We start from the raw sequence: 22070 nt of genomic DNA, 5'->3' as shown, positions 1-22070 counted from the left end.
CGTCAAAAACGGCCGCCGGCGTCAAAAAATGGTAGCCAATGTCAAAAATGGGCGCTGGCGTCAAAAACAAGACGCCGGCGCCGTTTCACGAATTTTTCGCCATTTCGCGCATTTTCCGGCGAAGCGAAACGGCGCAAATTCGCCCATCACTAAATGTAACATTAAAACAGTGTAGCCAAGATTTATATTCCCATTATGCCTTGAACTGTAATGAACAGGAGTTTAAGTAGAAGGTGTTGTATCAATGGTACCAGCAGCAAGGAAATTAACAATTGAGAGACAGATACTGCTTTCTATACCAATTATATTTACAAATAACTTTAATACAATTGAAAATGTTTAATTATTGTGAAGTAACTAAAGATTACATTTTTTGTTTATTATGTAACATTTTAAAGTTGAGTTTACTTTCCCTTGAAGTTTCTGATGTGGTTTGATACTACCACTCTTTACCAAAGAAAAGGCTCGCAACTAACATAAATCATCCCAATTCATTAAAACAAAGTAACTGCACACTTACATGTACATGTACATACTCTTTAGAAAATAATGCTGTGTTTAGCATACATGCAGTCATGTATGGGAATGTCCTTTGTGCCTAATGTGCTTTGTTTCTTTGTTTTTCCATTGTATGTGACTTCTATAGATTAAATACAAGGAAAGTATTGGAAAGGGAACTCCAATTCCTGACCTTCCTGAAGTGAAACGTGTAAAGGAGACTCAGAAGAACATCAGCTCGGTAGTAGCTGATACTTTTTTTTTTTAAAAGTTTAATGTGTTTGGAGGTGTCCTTTCCTTTATTTACTAAATAATCTGCCTTTCCCTTTCTAACGCCAGCATATTCCTTTTCGCTTTGACAAATAATCATTGAGGCTGACTTTTCCTTTATCCCTTTTTAATCCCCATTAGAAAAGATTTGAACTACTGATACTACTTTTAGGTCCTGTATTTAATAGTGTATTAATTAGAATAAAAGTAGAACTAACTCAGTAGCATCAGCATTTAATTCTTCTTTTATGCCCTTCTTGTGTTTTTACAGTCTGCAGTTTTATATTTTCTAACACTTGACTAAGTAGCATTCAGTCGCCTACTGTTTAGGTTATTAACATTTAACAAGGTAGTGGAAATAACAATGTAACAATAATTTCCATGAAGGTGTCTAATTCAAAAGCATTTTTGTGTAAGGTTATTTCTAAAAACCATCATAGATGGAAAATCTAGATTTTGAGCAAGCCTCTTTTTCACTGGATTTATTCTTAATATTTGACAGTTTAGAAATGAGGTGGTTTTAGAAAATATATCTTCCCATCTTACTATTACTTGCGACTTTGCATATCCAGGTTTTATGGGGGTGGTTCACCTTTATATTATCTTTTAGTATGTTATAGAATGGCTAATTCTAAGCAACTTTTCAGTTGGTTTCAGTTTTTCTTTTTTATAGTTTTTGTCTTCTTCTTCAAACTCTTTCCAGCTTTCATATGGGGGTCACTGGCCCCATCTAAAAAACAAATGCTCTGTGAGGCTACACATTTATTGTTATTGCTTTTTATTACTCTTTCTTTCTTTCTAGTCAGGCCCACTCCTATTCATATTCCAGTCTCTTATTCTAATCAGTATATGATTGAGCTGCTGAATAAAAAAGCTAAATAACTGAAAAAACACAAGTTCTAAAAAATAAACACCAACTGCAAATTATCTCAGAATACCATTCTCTACAGTCTACATCATACTGATTCGGTGAACAACCCCTATAAGACTTTATGGGAAAACTATAAACATACTATACAACAAAGCACAAAAAACAGTGCCTACAGAAAAATTGCTGGTGAAACCAATATCCTGTAACTTTATTATAACGATTACCAGTCATGGGGAAGTTACAGTTGCTTTCGTCTGCTTTTTAGGCTTTCAGAGAAAAAAATTGTCATATGACTGATTAAAGTTTTTTTTGTGGGGGATGGTAATTATTCAATGGCTGTGGTACAATGCAGGAGATATTAAGGTGAAAAGTAATCCACATTTTGAATTGAGAATTAATAACAAATTGTTCTTTAAGACAGTAAGTAAAAAAGTGAAAAAGAGGAGAATGAAAATATATTGAGAAAATGGGCAGTAAGAAATAGTGCCACTTTAAAGGTATATAGAGAATAATGTACATTTATTAAATATTAGGCTTTAAGAAATCACCAAGGAGTTTGAGTACCTGTTTTTATTCAGACCATTCAACTTATTTGTGACTTCTAATATACAAAAAATATATTTTACAACAGGGGGACAACATTTTTTATAATACACAAGTTTCAGTGAGTCATGTGACATGTGTCCCCCTACTAGCCACTAGCCGTAAACAATACCTGTAGTTTACAAAAGGTAGAGAGATGGATGTTTGACATTCTTTAGTTTTGGGGATATGGCTGTATATTACAAAGTGAGGCCTCCAGCTGCATGTTTCATGCACACTGATATGTGGCCTATTGTGGAAATTCCTGCATTGTACCCAATGTGGAACCCTATACAACAACTAGATAGTTCTTCAATAGGAAAATATAAACTGATGGGCCATGTTTTTATAGCATTCATTTCTTAAAAAGTGCAATGTAATTATTTGCTTACTTCTAAAGTTGCATGGGTACAAGACAGAGGAGTTATTGATGGTATAAAAAGTGGAGTGAAGTGGTACACAAAAAAATTATTGGTGTGATAAATAGTATTTCGCTAGTTTGCTGTCACTCTACCTTGGTATTACAAATCACATAATGAGCTCTTCTTACTACTAATCAGGAATAACATTTAGCACATATAATTCATTTTCTTTGTGTATAAAATTATTACACTGTTACTCCACACAGACCCACAAAATAAGAAAAATATGGGTATTATATTGTAGAATATATTGTCTGACTAATCAGCCACATTGATTGGTGTGATCTTGAATGCTCTTTTATACCTCTAGGTATTATACAAAGAAAGCTTGGGGCAAGGAACCCCTACACCTGTGACTCCAGAGATTGAGAGAGTCAAACGCAACCAAGAGAACATTAGCATGGTATATCAGAATTAGAGTAATGGATTTTATTTTAAAAATCCTATACCTAACCACCACAACGCTAAAACAGTTGCAGCTCTAACAAATAGTCTAACAAACAGTTACTGGCAAATTAATAAGTGCTTTGAATGTCAAGTGTGCTTAACATTTTAAAATATAGCACACACTTGAATACTGTAGGGTTTAATAATGATAATAATAAATTAACGTAACATCTCTTCTACAAATCAGGGTTCCTCAAGCTCAAGTCCTTATATATATAACAGGCCTGATCATAAAAAGAACACAATAGAGTAGTAGGATAACCTGTTTGAATTGCTCCATTGCAAGCATGGATGCATGAGCAAAACTGGCTTGTTTTGCTTCATTGGACATTTTGTGGAACCATAGAAAAATTCACAAAATACATTTTCAAAAAAAGCAATGGAGTAAATAGGAAGGAAAAACTGGGTGGTGTGCTGGTTTTTCCTCTCTCTAAATGACATCAAATGGTAATGAGTTAGACAAGTCAATCTTGACAGGAAGTTGGGGGAAAACAGCAAAAGCAATCAATTGCAGAGAACATGAGTGAGTTCAGGTAGTGCCTTGAATATACTGCCCTGATTTACCCGAAGATGATCCTAGAAGGATCATAAATCAACCCATTACAGGCATGAGAAAGAACAGGGTCTTTTTTTTATTGTTCAAGTTAACTTTTAAACAAGATTTTGATCTATACTAATTTCAGCCATCCAAATTTTAAGTTTAAATTAAATTTCTCCTTTAAGGACAGAGTTTGTGGAACCTTTTAAGACACTTAATATTACTTACAACATAGATCAGTTCCCTTCAAATACCATACCCAACTTAAAAAGATTGTGCAGTGGCATAACAGCACTATAGAATACATAATAAAAACTGACGTGAAATTTAAAGGAATTCTTTTGCAGCACAGATGTTAAGAAATTGTATATCCTCTAAAACATGTACTAAGCTTATACTGTATATAGAGCCAGCAACTGGAAGCATTTTCTCTGGTGTATCCATAGTTTAAATAACATTTTATGTAGGCCACTTATAGTAAATAGTCTCAGAGCATATGTTTCTCTGGGTGATAATGCTTTATTCATTTACATGACGTTCCATGTTTCCATTAAAAAATGGTCTAAAAAATGGGTGTATTGTTGTTTAAAAAATCTTAAACAAGCATGTATGAGACAACAAGGCAGACAACAAATTAAAAGTCAATTATAAATTAAACTTTAAAAAAGCACCAAAGAAACAATTTATTGCAGAGGCTGGCTGGGATAAAGTGTCATTGCAAAATTAGCGGTAAAGTGTCTTTTATTTTCTTAGATACCTTTTTGCTTAGTATTATTTATTAATGACATTTACTAGATTTCATCTATAATCCATTTTTGTTTAGTATTTTTATTTGACATTTGCTTATTTATTTATATTATATTGTACATTTATCATATATTGGGATAATCTCTTGCATCTCTAGGTTGTGTACAAAGAAAATCTGGGGATAGCAACACCTGTGCCTGTGACTCCAGAAATTGAAAGAGTCAAACGCAATCAAGAAAATATTAGCTCGGTATATGTTAAAATGTAAAAAGATCCCTCTAACATTATATTAATCAAGAAGTAACCCATTAAATAATGTCACATTTTCTAGGTGGTTCCCTTTCTCAGATGAAATTTTTTTATCTGCTAAAATATGTAGGGCAGTTTCCCATGTTAGTCCATGTGCCCTGCCCGTTAGTGTAAATTTTGTTCTGTGAGTGTGGACAAAAATGGCAGCATCTGACTTAAATTGTGTACTGAAATTTATGTACATTACAGTATATATACACTTCACTATACATATATATTTTAGTAAAATCAGTTACTGCTGATTTAATGACACAGTTCTAAGGCATTCTTTTACTCTTTACTTGATCTTTGTGAAGAATTGTAAATACACATGGTGGAGCATGAATATGACAAACTTTGCGGGTATATTATTAGCACATAATGGTAGGGAGATCTAGAGATCTACCAGTAATGACATGTATCTATAATGACATACATTTGTGGTCTTGCAAAAGTTGCTTTCAGTCAAAGGATTGTTACTCCAGATTTAATTGGCCTTTGAAGGATTGTAAGCACACATGACATATTATTAAATACGACAACCAGTACAGACAGAATAGTAGTTCAAAATTATTATACAGATGCAGGTTGGCAATATGTGATACCAATAGATGAACCTATTTTTATGATTGACACGCAGGCTTTTTCACAGTTGCAAAATAGTCATTTTAAAAACAAGGGTACAGTATCAGAATATTATTTGCATAAAATTGTTAACTTTATTATCTATAGGTTTCATACAAAGAGGGGAAATTTGGGGAAAGTAACCCCCACACCTGTCACTCCAGAGATGGAGAGGGTCAAACGGAATCAAGAAATCATTAGCATGGTACCTAAGTAGATCTTAAAATAGCCATTGCTTTTCCATTTCAACATCTACCTGTCATCCCTAATACTCAATCATCTATTAATTCATTCATAATAATGGGTGTATGTATTGTGGTGAAACGTGAAAATTAAGGTATATTTCTACTTTTCTAAATAATAGTAATAGTCACAACTTTTGCACCAGATCTAATAACATAGAGCAGAAATTGTCTGATAATTGGTTGGTATGTGTTACTGGACCTGTTGCAAGCTTTGTAACTTATAACCTCATAAAGCCCCCAATTTTCTGAAACATGGCTGTACTGTAATTCTATAACTATGTAGGACGTCTAACTAGTCTGTTTATAACACACTTAACAGAATCAAAATATATAAGATATTGCTCCATCCTTATAGCAAATGAAGTTATTGTTACTACCAGTTTGTGATACCTCTTGCTCCCCTTTTTGGTGATGGGGTGTGATTGACCATGTTATATTGTGAATGTACGGTCAGGTCTGCTTCATCATACTCATTGTGACATTAATACAAACTTTAATAGCACTGTTGTTTATTGGGACTAATATGGTTCATATTATATAGTATTTGATTCATGCTATGTGCATCTGCAGAGCCCCTGCGTTTCTTTAGAGCAAGGAGCAGGGTTCAGTGCTCAGTGGGCAAGATAACCTAAGGCAGGCTTTAAGCGAAGCTCTCCAGAGGCACTTTTTATTCACAGTTGTTCTGAATCCCACATAAGGGGTGTGCAAGATGGTACCCACGTGCTGCCCTTTTACATCTGCTTGATTCATACAGCTGCAAATCTCTGCCTGACAGTGGCAGGTGCAAAAAATCAGGGGCAAGGTGCATTGCAGGCAAAACATATGGTGCATTTTGCCCCTGTTAGTAAATGAGCACTAATGTCTTTTTTTTAATGGGTGTAATTTAGTTTTTTAACCTTTGCGTGATTTTCAGTGTTAACCCAATTCCTTACCATTCTCTGATTTCCACTTATAGCTGAGTGCAGTTACAAAATTAACCCATGTGCAAAGTTAAGCATTGAATTTCTAGTGACATGTGAATGTGCTTCTCTGTATGCTGTAGGTTTTGTACAAGGAAGGCTTGGGAAAAGCAACTCCAACAACTGCTACTCCAGAGATGGAGCGAGTTAAACGCAATCAAGAAAACATTAGCTCGGTATTTGAGGCTAGCTGAGATACAACCCTGTGTTCTTAATATGTGCTATCCCAGTCCTGTTAAAAAAAAACCCTTTGAGTAACAATCCTTTTACAATTCCTTTGTACACTCCTGACCACATACTAAAATACTCTGTACCCTTCAACCTTCCTTAATTGTATTTAAATGTTTTTCCAGGAAGCCTGTTCTAATGGGTATGAATGATCTAACTGGATTGACATTACATAAACATTAACATACTACAGTTCCTAAAGTCTAAACTGGACTAAGGTTATATATACTTGGATTCAATATAAAAGGAAAATGTAGCCTGAATCTCCTAAGCAGTGTTGGAGATCTTAAAATGTTGGGATCTTCCCTACCTTTAGCTTAGAGAAAAAAACAGAATTGTTACTTTAAGGGCCTCTGGTTATTGTCGGCTGACCTTTTTGGTTCAAGCCCCCATTTGGGGTTCCATATTTAGCCAAAATGTAACTCCCTAAGAATATCTAGCGAAAATCCTGGCCAACCGATTGATCAAGGTTATATATAAAAAAAGAAATATCTAACAAAGCGAATAAATGTTTACCCTAGACCCTAATGGATCTGCAGTCTAGGAATTCAGAAGTGTCAAGAGGGGCAATCTCAACTTGCACTTGGACTTTGGGCATGTTTAATAATACAGCATAAAATAATTATGTACAGTCTAATAGCAATTGCCTAGTTGTTGCCAGACTTTAAAAGGAAATGTTGCCTAGGCTTTAGAGAGGAAAATAAATAAACAGTGGAATATAATATCATCTGTAAATAGACACATGCCCAATTAGGGTATTTTTTTCAGCAGCAAGGTTTCTGAGCCTAAGGGCGCACTACTCAACATTCCAACTACCTTTTTTTGTAGTCTACTTTTTGCTGTTAGTATTTTACCATATCACATAGTGAAGTTCTGATGGATATTTTATGGTAAATCCATGGTAAACAGCGTCATGCAGATATATCGCTTTTACTATCACAGCGTCATGCAGATATATTGCTTTTACTATCATTTTTGTCTAGCAAACTTTAGGATAACAGGTAAGAAACAGATTTCTTTCGCAATATCTTCAAATCAGTATCAGTAACACAAAAACTAATTTTATATAAAGGGCTTGTTTCACTTGGTTTGTTGCTAATTTACATTACTAGCACTCATAACTTACCTCCCTGGTTGGATCATACACTTAATTCAGTGACTCTGTGTTAATCCATTTCCTTTGTCACCCATTAGGTTCTATATTCTGACAGCTTCCGTAAGCAGATACAGGGCAGAGCTGCCTATGTAATGGATACTCCTGAGATGAGGCGTGTTCGGGAATCCCAAAAACACATTTCATTGGTGAGAACTGTTTTATTTTAATTAATCACTTCAAATACCTTAAATTTAAGCCTGTGACCAGAAAAAACTGCATTCAGAAGCAAAAGATTGGATTTTAGACATTTTCCGACAATTGGGATAATGAAAATGGACACATTCCTTTTTTTAAGATTAAAAACATTCCAGTAGAATTCTAGCATCTTGTGTCCCAAACTCTATTCATGTAAAACGATTTCACAAAATGTCACTTAGAGTAAAATCTGCAGGTTTTCTTTGTCTACTGATTAAGTTTATAGCATATAGCCTCTTCATGCATGTACTGCAGGTCCACAATAAGGGAGGAGGAGATCCAAGTGATGTTCTCTTTGATATCTCTTGCCTGCCTTTCCATGGGCAGATAGAGGAGGACGTCTCGAACATATTAAAAAGGATCTTGAACATAATCTGTCAGAAAGTCAGTTATTAGTGTATATAATATCTATGTGGTTTTTAACAAATTACATGTTTGGAGGAGTATATATGGGGCATTCCTCAAATGTGTCACTATGACTTCAACTATGGAACAAGCACTTAACTACATGATGAAGACCTTGATGGCATTTGGGAGCATTCTCTATACTATAGAGAAATTACCAGAACCATCACAAACTTCTCTGATTCACTTGAATGGGAAACACCATAAAATCATTAGCATTGGTACTTTTAAGTCTAAAAATATTCTGGATGAAGAAAGCCAGTACTATTGCTGTTGTGTGTTTCACATATAAACTAAAGGGAGGTTGAAGTGGCAGTCTTTGGCCCTTCTCTGAATGTTGTAGCCTTACCAATTCTCTTATAAGAATTGTGAAATATTTTAGGTTGTCCTACGTTTTATTTGAATTACAAACTGACCAGGACTTACAATAAATTTAGCAATCCATATTTCGTGCATTTTTACAACTCCCCCCCCATATTTTTTTGTTTCAGGTAAGATACCATGAAGACTTTGAGAAACAAAAAGGTAGCTTCACACCAGTTGTTACTGACCCAGTCACAGAACGTGTTAAGAAGAACATGATTGACTTCAGTGACATTAACTACCGTGGAATACAGAGGAAGGTTGTAGAAATGGAACGAAGAAGAAATGATCAGGAACAGGAGCTCAGTGGTATATACATAATTTAATCTGCATTGGAATTTAATTTTTTTCAACCTTATATAGTTGAGAGTAACAAACAAGGGCACAAAGGGATACTAGAGCCAGAGTTTGCTACATTGTTGCACCAATGCTACTTTAGGGCTAATATGCTATATTTATAAATTTTCCTGGGCTCCATTTGGGCAACCATGTGCCCTCTTGCATACAAAGTGTCATACATCAGTGTTAAGTTGGCCATAGACGCAAATATCCGATCGTACGAATCAATGTACGATTGGACTTTCCCATCTACCGACCTGCCACTAACCATTCAGATCAAAGTCTTACCATTCCAACCAAATAAAGTAGTAAAAGAACAGATCAGCCGATGTTCTGCCCCTGACAGCAATCGTACGATAGCCAAAGCTAGTGACAGTCTCCCACTGAAAATGTTACAATCGGCAATACACGCAGAGATATTACCCGCAGCCGAAAGAATATTTCTAACCTGTCCGATTGACCAAACGACCGATCTCCGCCGGAAGAAAAATGGCGGGACTCTCGACACTTTCCGAAAATCGTACGAATCCTCGATTTGTACAATGAGATCTTTGCGTCTATGGCCATCTTCCAATTACAAATTAAGCCACTTTGGTGTGTGTGTTTAACAGAGAATAATTAAACTCATAACACACTTATCACATTTAACACAGATAATTGTGTCACAGCAACTCTTTTCTGAGGCCTCATGTGAACTATGGTGATATTGTATGCTTAAATGAGTTACATTTTTTTACCTGATAATAAATAACACAGTTTCTTCAGTGTATCTGGAGTCATGAGGCATTTAACACATGAATCCAATAGGCTTCATCTGTATCATGTACAGTGGGGGTTCCCAAGCTTTCTTACATGTGAGCAACAGTCAGATGTAAATAGAGTTGGGGTGCAACACAAGCATGAACAATTTTCCTGGGTAGTTCAAAATAAGGACTATGATTGGCCATTTGTTGGCCCATATATAGACTGGCAGCCTACAGAATGTTTTGTTTGTCAGTACATGCAACAAAAATTTGCCTCCAAACCAGGAGTTCAAATAGAAGCACTTGCTTTGAGGTCACTGGGAGCAACATCCAAGGGGTTGGCCAGCAACATATTGATCATGAGCCATTGGTTGGGGATCCCTGACTTACAGCCTCTACTGTGCAGAGGCACTATTTTCTTTTGTATACTACCAGCAGTGTCAGGGTGATGAAGAGATCATATATATTAGCATGCTGCCTACACGTTAAAAAAAAGGGATTACTATTCTGTGGCCCTACAGATGTTAAGACAGCTGGCTAGCCCTTGATTAATACTACAATAAAATAGTATGTGCCATATTTCTTGCAGGGTTTAAGCCATAAATATAACAATGTATAATAACTAAGTGAAAACATGGTGAACAGGCAGCATAAAAGGAAATACACAGCTGCACAAATTTGCCATTTATTGGACACCTGTTTCTATACCATATTTTCAGTATTAATAATTTTACACAGCATGATTTATTGGTCCTATATGTATATGCATAGGTTTATTTACAGTATATGTTTAGCTAGAAAACCGCACCAGATCTAACAAATTTTAGGTTTCTCTAGACAATGTCCTGTCAATTAAATAGATGACATGTTTTTTAGCTGAAACAAATGCTTTCACATTCAGTAGTGTGTTGCACCATGATGTCAAAACTAATTTTGCTCCTTATGTAGTATTTTTAAGCAATATAAAAGAGATACAAAATAGATTTCAAAGTTTGCAGTTAATTTGGTAAGAAAGGTGACAGCTTAAGTTTGTGTGCTTTATACAGATCTCAGAGTCTGGCGTACTAATCCAGGATCAGTCTTTGACTATGACCCAGCAGAAGACAACATTCAGTCTAGGAGCCTGCACATGCTTACTGGTGAGTCTTCTTCAACTTTCATTTTCCATGTTATTTTTCACTCAAACCCTTTGTATCTCTCTTGGCTAATGTTTTTTAACATTCATTTTGCAGTGCAAGCCCGCCGAAGCCGTGAGCAATCTCGATCTGCCAGTGCCTTGAGTCTGAGCGCTGGAGATGAAAAGTCTGAACTCTCAGAGGCAGCTGACCACCACCAATCCTTTTACAGCAACTCAGCATTATACACCTCCACAGTGACAGGTAATGACAACAACACAGCCTTACAGTGCTGTATATATCTCATGGTAGACAGTGTGCAAATACTTAAAATGAATGTTGTTTCACAATACTTGTAGACCACAAGGAAAGTAGACAAATACGGTTTTATAAGGGAAAGTATGTCTTCCTGTAGAGTTATACAAAGTAGCGGTGATGCTTTTCTTCTCTGGGAATGAATGATGACTTTGATGCAAATTATTTTATCTAGAAAATATGCAAGTATTTCTTGTGCTAGACAACGTGGCAGTGGGCTTTTCTTCTTTGACACTGAATGATGGCTTTGACCACATCAGTCGCTTCTTTTCTTGTTTCTTCTTCATTAAAATGCAACTTTTATTTTTAGGTTACAAACAGGCAAAAACCACAGAGCTTCCACAACAGAGGTCTTCTTCTGTAGCCACTCAACTAACAACAGCTTCTTCAGTCCCATCTCACCCGTCCACTACTGGAGTAAGTGCCTTGATTTAAAATAACATGCTTCTGGTTCATAGATGCGCACTTGGCCTGCCCCTTTTGTGACATCACCAGTGGAGCGGGCCTATAAATAGAGGGGTGGAGGTGGGTGCGGATGGGCTTGGGTCGAGAAAAACTCGACACACACATCACTATAGGCACCCCATTACAATTAAAGTTACAGGTGAAATATTTCTTCTTTTGTGTGCACCAGCAGCTTTCTTAATGCTGCATTTTATAAACTACATTTACTGTACCAGCCGAGAGGCCCAGCAGCCCTATTACCGTAATGAACATGGCCTTCAGAGTTGTCATCGATAGCTGATCTGATTTGTTAGGCTCGCATCAGTGACACAGCACATGCTCAATGTGCTCTGCATAAATGTTAATAAGCTTATCTTGGGGGTTGTCAGAAAATGTCAGCACATCTGCAGAAAGTAATGACCCACCATACTGGATACTGGGCTTATCATATCACAGGAAGCTAGGGTATTCTGGTGGTACGTGTTGATTGAAAATGGGTCTGAAGGAGTCACCTTTGCTCTCCATGACAATGTGTCCAATCAACTCATTCCTGCTAAAAAGAAAATGTGCCCAGGATGCTAAGACACAGTGAGCTGTAGTTCAAAAACTGTTATTAAGTGTTACTTAAAGAAACCAATGATGTCTAGAGAATCAACTTTTTCAATGGGGGCTTTGATGTTGAATTTGCATAAGAGTGACATTTTTAAATAGCTCACAACAAGATCACATGCACATTATAAACATTGCTGTACCCTCCACTTACCATTTCCAAGAATAACTAAGGCTGGAAATGTGTTTGCCTCAAATGTCACCCTGATTGCTCTTTAAGGTGGACTTCCAGAAGTACACAGGCAGCAAACGTATATTCTACCTTGTTAGGCAACACCAGGAGTTTGTTGGATCTTTTTCACATCATTGCTTTGTAACGCAATCCCATGTTTTGCTTTTTTTCTAGAAATCCTTCAAAGCCATGTATGATTACAGAGCAGCCGATGATGATGAAGTGTCATTTAAGGATGGTGATACCATAGTAAATGTCCAGACTATTGATGAAGGCTGGATGTACGGAACAGTCCAGAGAACTGGCAAGACTGGAATGCTTCCAGCCAACTATCTAGAAGGCATCTAAGCAACCAGATTTTCAAGCGGCAACACTGAAACAAACGTGGTGTAACATTCATCTATAAAAAAAGTGCTGCCACTTTGTTTATGTGGAGCTTGCCTTGTTTATATATTAGAATAGATTTAAAAATCAAGCACTTTGACATCATAATAGTCAGACTAAGACTTTCAAATTCACTATTATGCCCTCCTAATATATCCCTTCCCCTGTAATAAATGCTCACCAATGCCTACTGTATGGTTGCACAGCACAACTTAATAGTAGTCACATTTATTAAATACTACACAGAAAATGCACAAAAACGGTTAGCAATAGCCGGTTTCCAACATGTTCCATGTCAACCAAGTTTTTTTTCTAAAAACACCATATGAGATGATAAAACAAAAAAGAACCCTAGCAGTCACATACATGAAAAGCCTCTCCTCTTCTACTTCTGAACGCTGCATGCATGTGATTTTGTTCTAGGGTAAACGAACACTTGACTCCTGTACATTAGAGCATAATAAAGCTGGAGTTTCTGCAGTATTTCTGTGTGTCACTTTATCTTTAAGGTGAAGCATATAGCTTAACTGTAAGGAAAAGAAGGTGTTTGTTTATAGGCAAAAATATAATGCCATGAAGACACATTAATGGGGTCAAAAAATTGTGAAATAGTTTATGAATTTGGATATTCCAAACAATAACTTTAGAGCAAATATTTGCAAAATAAGCCATCCAATGACCGATTAAACTGCTTCTACAAAATGACAGAAAAGGCTTTATGGACAAAACCCGGGTGTTATGTAGATACAAAAAATATGCCAATATGAATATATAAGAAATGAACATTATTGAGGGTCTTGCTGGGAACTTTAAGTTCTCACTCCTTGGGCTTCCCCCTCCCAATGGAATGGCTCTTATCAGCCAGGGCTTACAGAAGGGCATTACAGCTCTGACCCCTCTGACCATAGTGAAAAGAGGCCTGTTATGTGTCTGATTTAGATGCTGGCAGAAATATTTCTCATGATACCTTGGCCTGTTTTATTAACTATTACAGGCCTGTATCATGACAGACTGTCTAAAAGGTGACAATTTAAAAGTGTTCTTCTGGGAACTTTTGCAAATTACACCTCGATTTGATGATAATAGCAATCTTTACACTACTACTATGAGGGTAAGGGCACACGCTCAGGAGATTAGTCGCCCAGTGACAAATCTATTCTTCTTCGGGTGACTAATCTCCCAGAACTGCCTTCCCGCCGGCTAGAATGTAAAACGCCGGTGGGAAGGCACTCGGAGCGCTTAGTTTTTCAAAGTCACCCGAAGTTGCCTCACAAGGAAAGGAAAGCCAAAGCAATCTGACTGCCATCCCTCTGGTGATTTACATTCTAGCTGGCAGGAAGGCAATTCGGGAGATTAGTTGCCCTGACCCTGAAGGTGTAATCTAAGCACCCCATGCTGTTCAGCCTGGGCAGAGTGGCAATTTAGTAACAGGCCCGGATTTGTGGAAAGGCCACCAAGGCCCGGGCCTAGGGCAGTATGATTTTAGGGGGCGACATGCTGCCCAACCACACCCACATTGGTCCAGAAATACTGGGGTTAACCAACACACTGGCCCTAAAAAACACAAACAAAAAATAAATATGAATGTATTTTTTTTTTGAAAATATAAAATACAAGTTGTTGAAGAATTTTCAATGCAAGAGATGTAATCTGAGGAAGGATGACATCAACTGTGGTTGTGCAGTTCATAAGCGCAGGGTAGACACTTTCTTTGGATGAGGGCATGGACTACTTGGTCATTTCTGAAATCTAAATATATAACTGTAATAACAATCTGGGAAACAAAGAAGCAGTCCCAAAACATTTTCTACAGCAGGCAAGAATTTCCTACCTGCATTTTATAGCTCAATGTTGACAAGATTACAAAAAACCTCCTTCTAATGATTAAAGCCAACAGCTTTGAAGGACAAAAGCACAGAACTGGGTATTAAACCAATTCAAAAGTAAAACATAAGGTTAAGAAATGCATGGATTAAAACAGGCACCATAACAGGAAATTTGTTCAGCTGATGGGCTGCTGGGGGGGAGCTCAAGTCACATGGCTGAGGGCACCTGGAAAACTAACATGGTTAGTCAGTTTTCAAAATATAAAAAAATGTTTGCTCTTTTGGAAAAACAAATTTCAATGCAGGATTCTGCTGGAGGAGCGTTATTAACTGATGCATTTTGTGAAAAACATGTTTTCCCATGACACAATCCCTTTAACACTTTCTTGGTGGTCTTTATCATGTGCTAGTGCACATGCTTTATCTGAACATTAACCTAAGGTTTGTTTTTTTTAACTCACCAAATTTTTCTTTGAGCTTTTGAAACCAAGGACTTTTGAGCTTGGAGAAACAAAACCTTTCATAGGAGTTGTGTAATGCTGGATTACAAATAGAAAATACTAAATAATACTACATTATAAAACGTATAGCTATTTAAACTTTTTTTGCATAGGGATGCACAGAATCCTGTTTTTTGTGATTTGGCCAAATCCTAAATCTTTCATACAGAAAGTTAAAAAAAAAAAATGGATGAAACTTGAACTTGAACTAATTTCAATTAAACCAATTTGCCTGGTTCTGATGAAAAGAATCAGAGAGTACGTAGAATACCTCAAATAAATATTTTGTCTTCTCATTCTCCATGCTAATCTTCCTATTAAACCAGTGCTGGTCAATTGTTCCAATACAGTGGACCAACAAATTTCTATACTACATATCTGGGTTCTATAAAAAAAATATAGATTATAATTAAAGGATGAAGTGACGCAAAGAATTCAATAGAACTCTTGAGCAGTCTAGGGAGGCCTCCAGCTAGACAGCCCTATATTAAACCGTACACACGTACAGGCATTGTTTTGTCTTCCTTTACATCTAAGGGGAATAAACAGCAGATGCGTTTTGTAGCCTGGCAAATTTCTAAATATCAGCACACCTCTTGACCTCAAAAAGCCATTCTAAAAAAAACACACACACAAAGGCAATACAATTCTCTGTGTACTGCAATACCATAATAAAAAAAATAAATTATCCACAAAGCTTGTTAGACTAATAAGCAATCTTACCTTAGGCTGATTGCTTGAGAGCAGTTTCAGACTTCTGGAGAATGGGGAATTTGAAGAGCTACTACACCTTACAACAGGGCTTCTCCTGTATATGGCATCTGCCAGTCGTTCTTGATATATATTGGATTAGCAAATTAAACTCTGTGAATCTAAGGAAAGATACAGATTTAACATTTAAAAACAAAAAGTTCTTGACACAACCAAAATGTTTTATAGTTCGTTAAAATTACTAAACTCAGCATTGATAGAAGAAGATTGTTACAACTAAAAAACAGATTTTTGGCCTGCAGGCTGACAAACGGCAGTATAGTGAATGCCAATTTTACTTAATGAAGATGTAGTACTTTAGAAACTTATCTGCCCAGTGTCTTGCACAAGTATATAATATAGTAGTGTAAAAAGTAAAATTATTATTTTCCTGCTGTCTTTTTACACCTTTGTTCAAAATGCTAGTTGATGGTTATGCTGATGGAGACCAGCAAGAATTTCCTCCTGGGCTATCAATAGCTAAAGTAAAATTGACCAATCATTTTGGAGGAGAGTCTGTGTCTGCACTTTCTTCAGTCACTTTGTCTTCCTTCCATGTTTTCAGGTACATAAAGAGCCACACGCTGTTCTGAAAGCAATGCAAACATCATCTTCTACGATTTATTTTCCGTGTCTGTTGGGGTACTGCTACAGTCTATGAAAACTGATAAACAGTGACTGGACTCTGGTTTAAGCAGAGTCTTTTCATCTGTAATATTTTCAGCACTGGCTAACCCCATTTTAGGGTCAATGTTTTCACTAGCAGTTGCAGATTTTGTCTCCACCATGTCTTTGGTGACATTGAATTCTCTGATATCATTTTCCAGCTGAGGAATGTCATTTTCTTTATCCTCATCACATATTTGTGGAACATCAGAATCTTTGCACTGAACTATAGTTTGTTCTGCAATTTCATCTGCTACTCTCTGGGCAACTTTAAGTACTACAAAACTGCTCTCTAGAATCTCCATTGTCTCATGTGAAGATTATTCTTCATTTTGTACTGCAGTGCCTGTGGTCTCTTCAAAACCTGCTACCCTCTCAACTGGAGCCTTCATAGGTTCCTCTTCTTGATATTCAGTGTTCTCTTCTGGAGCCTTAATGACCTCTGCTGTTGTCTCTATAGTCTTTTCTAAAGACTCCATAGTCTCTTCTGGTGCTTCTGCATTCTCTGGATTCTTCTGGAGCTGCTACAGTCTTTGTTTCAACAAACATTTGTGTTACTTCACTTTTCGTTTCTTCATTTAAGGGAACCACTGCACTCATCTTTGGTCTCACCTAGTGGTGTGCTAACAGCACAAGGCCCCAATAGTGTTTCATCAAATGGGGTGTCAGACATCTCAGTAGCAACAAGACTTGAACAGACCCTCTTTGGTTTGAGGTCAGCCTTTGCAGAAGAGTTAAATACTGTATGGGTTGACTCATTGTTTGATGCTTCTCCACAGCAGTCACAGCTCTTAGACCTTCTTGCCCTTTTGGTGCTTTTATGAAAGCAGTCGGATACTTGCAGGTTACTTACAGATGGCTGGAACACCTCAGTTCTGTCATTAAACTTTGTAGCCTGCTGTAACTTTTTGTGATGTCATAAGTTTTGTTTGTTTCTGTCACAGGTTCTGATATTATTCTGTTGAATTTGGCAGAAACAGCATTTGCCTCTGACACTGTACTACTATTACTATTGTTACTAATTTCTTTTGTTCTAGAGGAATCAACCTCTGTCTCCATTTCTGAGCCACACTCTAGGTTACTTTTTTCAAGGAACATTTTCTATATTGGGGACAGTGGTGACAAGTTTATATTATCATCATTCTCAATGCTCTTAGTTTTGCTCCTCCAAGATCTTTTTCTTTTTTTGTTTTATTCTTGTGTTTCCGAATTGTCAGACTCAAAGTTCTCACTTGCAAGAACAAGCCCTTGTGAAGACCGTCTTGTCTGATACCTCGTTCTACTTTTTGTCACCTCCTAGCTATCACCTTCACACTGTTTCAAAGCTGTAGCTTTGACTTCAGTCTGCTTCTCAAAGGTTATTTTTGTTATGATCCAGGCCATCTTTTTCCTGTGTCTTGACTACCTTTTCACATGGTTGTTTCTGCCTTTATTGTCAGCTATACTTTTTACACCATCCAATATTTCTGACTGCCTTCCGGAAGATTGCCTCAAGGATATCGGATTAGTTGTTGCTTGTTGACTTTGTGAAGATTCATTGTTTGCATGATTAATGGTTTCTGGAGGAGTGTTTTCTTTACATTCAGTGTTATCTTTGGACATGGTACTTCCTTTGATGGTCACTGCAACTTCTGATTCTAATTCCTGAGTCTGAGAATCTGGTACACATTCTTTATTTTCAGGTCACTCATTATCACTACCTTTATTTTGAGATTCACTGAAAGAGTCACCTTTTACATGTTCGGCTTGTCTGTAATTTCCAGCACAAGTAAAGACTTTGGCTTTCTACCTCTTTTTGAGACTGGTTTTGAAACCTCTGTTTTAGAAGACATCAATTCCATATTTTACTTTGCATTTTCTATGAACATGGCTTCTTGGCTATCCGGAACTAAAAAAACTTCAGGTGACTTCGGAAATGTTGTATTTGATAAAGGACTGAAACAACGACTCATGGAACTGTCAAACTTCTCTAAGGTAATAAATGATTGCCTTCTGCTGATAGGTGGAGGTGGTGAACCTTGCACCATGTCTGAAGAGGTAGAACTATTGCTAATATTTGAATTTTTGGAAATTCATGTTGGTTTCACCAAGTGCTGAAGCATCTGTACTTCCTGTCTGGGTTCTTTTGCAATCCAAACTGTTGTAATCGTTATCTTTGTCCACTGGCTTTATTTCTTTAGAAAAATCATTTTCATTCAGCAGGACTTTAGGAAAATTTTCCTACAAAGAAATTACAAGTGTCAACAAGTTTTTTTACAGAGTGGGTGTGTGAATATGGGTATGAAGATACATAAGTACCTTTACTTCAGATGCCTTTTCTTCTAGCCCTGCAATGGTGAACATTGTCCTATGGAAAAATTGTAAATATACTCACAATTAATTTTCTTGACTTTGAGAATACTAGATAAATAGTGTGGTATCCTGAGATGCATCTATGTTGTTGTACATTGTTGGTATATCAACCCTGGAAAGTTACACACAAAAATGTTTTGCTATTTTTAAATAGTTCTTCTAAAAATATGTAGATTAATATGTTATGCAATGGAAAAGACATCAATGAAGTGAAATGAAATTAATGCCTTGCTAAATGTTGCTATAGTTACTCTGCAGGCAAATTAATCTAAAGGTTATCAGATGTTAAAGCATTATAAATTCGATTTCATCTTACATGTATGTTCAAATAGCCTGTGTTGTAAAGGATATAATGTATGGTGTTATGTTCTAGGAAGAAATTCTTATTAACAACCAACCTCTTTGTTCTAAGCACTTCTTTTTGGTGTTCAGTCAGTACTCTCTCTTTTGTTTCAGGCGGAATAAAACAAAGTCAACAGATCTTTCCTCATCCAACAGCTTCTCTTTGGGTTTTGGCAAAGAGAAATCCAGTTTTAAATAACAGGAAAAGTAAAATGTGAGATGAAGCTATGTGTTCTTCCACTGCAGGTTATATTGAAACAATGGAGAGTATTCATAGAAGATAAAGTCAGTAGGTTAAACAGTCTAATACTAGATCCCTTTTATGGAGAAAACACTTACTTTAGCTCGTGTTGGTCTAAGTGGAGTTTAAAGTGCATGGGAACCTTGCACTGTTTTTCAGACCTCTCATCGCTCAAGAAAACGACATAAGAAATACTCAAGAATGAAAGAAATACTCTGGCATTTCTCACAAACAATAACAAAAAACACCCCTTATGTGTTTACCCCCAAAACATCTCCTATTTGGGTTTCCAGGAGTAACTAGAAGAACTCACAAATATTCTCTTCAAATGCCAACAACCTACTTTTCAAGGCTCCAAGCACAAGATTGTCCTTATCAGCATGATTGCAGAATGGTAGGCACCCTAAATACCTATACTTATTATATGGATAGCAAAGGGAGTTGTGGTTAAAAACAAAAAGCACTATTGAAATAACAAATGTACATAAATTCATACGTGAGCTCGTCTCGATATGTCAGCATTGATGCCTTAGCAAAGGATCCATTCCAAAACTGTGCTGCTTGATTCCAAGTCTGTTTATTTTTAATGCAGAAATAGCAAGCACAATATTGGTGAGAGTGTTTCCAGGCCAAGCCAAGACAAACAATAACATCTCCAAAAAGCTTTTCCAGCTTAAAGAAAAACAAAATTTACATTAGTGCTTGCACATTGCACGGTGTAAATTACATAAAAGAAGAGGGGCATTTAAAGCAAATATAAAGTATTACAGTTTATATATATAATTTTAGCTTTCAATATATAAACCAGGCAATTGCATAGGGGGAAAACAGTGGCCATTTTGATGGCATTAGAAGTGCAAAGAATAAACGGTTTCTGGAGACAGAAAACAAAACTGGAGAGGCTAACTACAATGGCAAAAACACATGTGTAAACCTGCATCTAGTTCTTCATATGCTGCTAATAATTTAGCAGTAATTACATTAAAATAGGTCATAACTGAAAGCTAAGTTCATTACCAGAAGGAAGGTAGTTGGGAGGGTAAGGGCATGAGAAACGTTTGGTTATTGATCGTTGGTTTCAATCTAAAACAAACCATTCAGATTTAAATTGTAGGATTAAAGTGTGTACAATAACAAATCAGGCAATGTTCTGGCCATTAATGGACAGAAAGTTATGTCCCACAAACCATATAGTGACACCATGGACACATGGAAATACATGCAAAGATATAGTTTTCCAGTTGACTAAATGACTGATCGCCATGGTACAAAAATGTTTCACTTGGAGACTAAACAGTGCCAGGTTTCTAAATTCGATTCGAATTTGAAAAAAAATTCAAAAATTAGAATTTCAAAATTTATCTCTTTAAAAATTCGACTTCAACCATTCACCATCTAAAATCTGCCAAATTGCTTTTTTAGCCTATGGGGGACCTCCTAGAACCTAGTTGGAGTCAATTGGTGGACTTTGAAAAATCAACGTTTTTTGGGGGAAAACTTCGAATCGAAGTCGATCGAATGCGCTATTCCTTCGATTCACACGATTCAAATTCTACTGAATTCTGACCTATCCAAACAAAAACGGACCGATTCGACCAAAAAAAAACTTTGACTTAATTTCGGTTGGTCTTTTTAATTTAAATTTCGAAGTTTTTTATTCGAAATTCGACCCTTGACAAAAATGCCCCATACGAATCATAGTAATAACGCATTCCATTGAATTCGAATCAAAGTTTTTTCCAAAAAAACTTTGATTTTTCATAGTCCACCAATTAACTCCAAATAAGTTCTAAGAGGTCCCCCATAAGCTAAAACAGCAATTCGGCAGGTTTTAGATGGTGAATGGAAAAGAGACAGTACATGATAAATTTCGATATTCGAACTTTCAAATTTTTTTCAAATTCAAATCAAATTTGGACTATTCCCTAGTCAAAGTACACAAAAAATAGCTTGAATTTCAAATTTTTTGAATTCGAAAATTCACCTCGACCTTTGATAGACCTGCCCCTTAGCATTCACTCCCTCCTAGATACTTTGGAGTACAATGCTTCCGAAAACCATTCAGGTTAATGTCACAAAGCGGTTTCACTTTGGCACTGTCCCTGTTTCATTTGTAGCACCTATACATATTGTAAGAAAGGGGGAATATTATACTAGTGTAAGAGAGCTGTGAACTCTTGTTTCTCCTTTGTATTGTTATTAACCCTTTAAGTGCCAGCAGAATTTCACATTTTGGTTACGCGAAATGCCAGCCGTTTTTGAAACATTTTGTGCTCTCTCACTTTAGGGGCATTTTCTGAGGGGAAACCTATAGTTTACCTAGGAAAACTATACATTGTTTTTTTCGGTAGAAACTGAGCTTTCTAAATCTGCCGGAGTTTTCATGTATTTCCACCTGTGCAAAAAAATTTATAGTGCTAAATACCAAAAAAAA

At 36.5% G+C, this 22070-nt stretch overlaps 1 protein-coding gene and 1 pseudogene across 18 annotated transcripts in view; one reads left to right on the top strand and one right to left on the bottom strand.

Annotated features, from left to right (window-relative positions):
- neb.L (nebulin L homeolog) overlaps positions 1–13442 on the top strand; it is a 130191-nt gene extending 116749 nt beyond the window's left edge. For 12 of the 18 annotated variants that reach the window (XM_041576139.1, XM_041576141.1, XM_041576153.1 and 9 more), the window contains 8 exons: positions 647–739; positions 6575–6667; positions 7914–8021; positions 8967–9147; positions 10967–11059; positions 11153–11299; positions 11661–11767; positions 12750–13442. In XM_041576139.1, coding sequence (XP_041432073.1) covers positions 647–739; positions 6575–6667; positions 7914–8021; positions 8967–9147; positions 10967–11059; positions 11153–11299; positions 11661–11767; positions 12750–12923 — 996 coding nt within the window. In that variant the 3' untranslated portion in view covers positions 12924–13442. Of the gene's footprint in view, positions 1–646; positions 740–2953; positions 3047–4532; positions 4632–5408; positions 5493–6574; positions 6668–7913; positions 8022–8966; positions 9148–10966; positions 11060–11152; positions 11300–11660; positions 11768–12749 lie in introns of all 18 variants that reach the window. The other 6 variants (XM_041576146.1, XM_041576143.1, XM_041576150.1 and 3 more) reach the window with 4 other exon arrangements.
- Positions 13443–15420: 1978 nt separating this feature from the next.
- Positions 15421–20900, bottom strand: LOC108701840 (annotated as a pseudogene).
- Between the last annotated feature and the right edge of the window lie 1170 nt (positions 20901–22070).

Source organism: Xenopus laevis, chromosome 9_10L (assembly GCF_017654675.1).
Source record: "Xenopus laevis strain J_2021 chromosome 9_10L, Xenopus_laevis_v10.1, whole genome shotgun sequence".
Classification (NCBI taxonomy): domain Eukaryota; kingdom Metazoa; phylum Chordata; class Amphibia; order Anura; family Pipidae; genus Xenopus; species Xenopus laevis.
The sequence above is the reverse complement of the archived record's forward strand: the minus strand, read 5'-3'. Positions and strand labels throughout refer to the sequence as shown.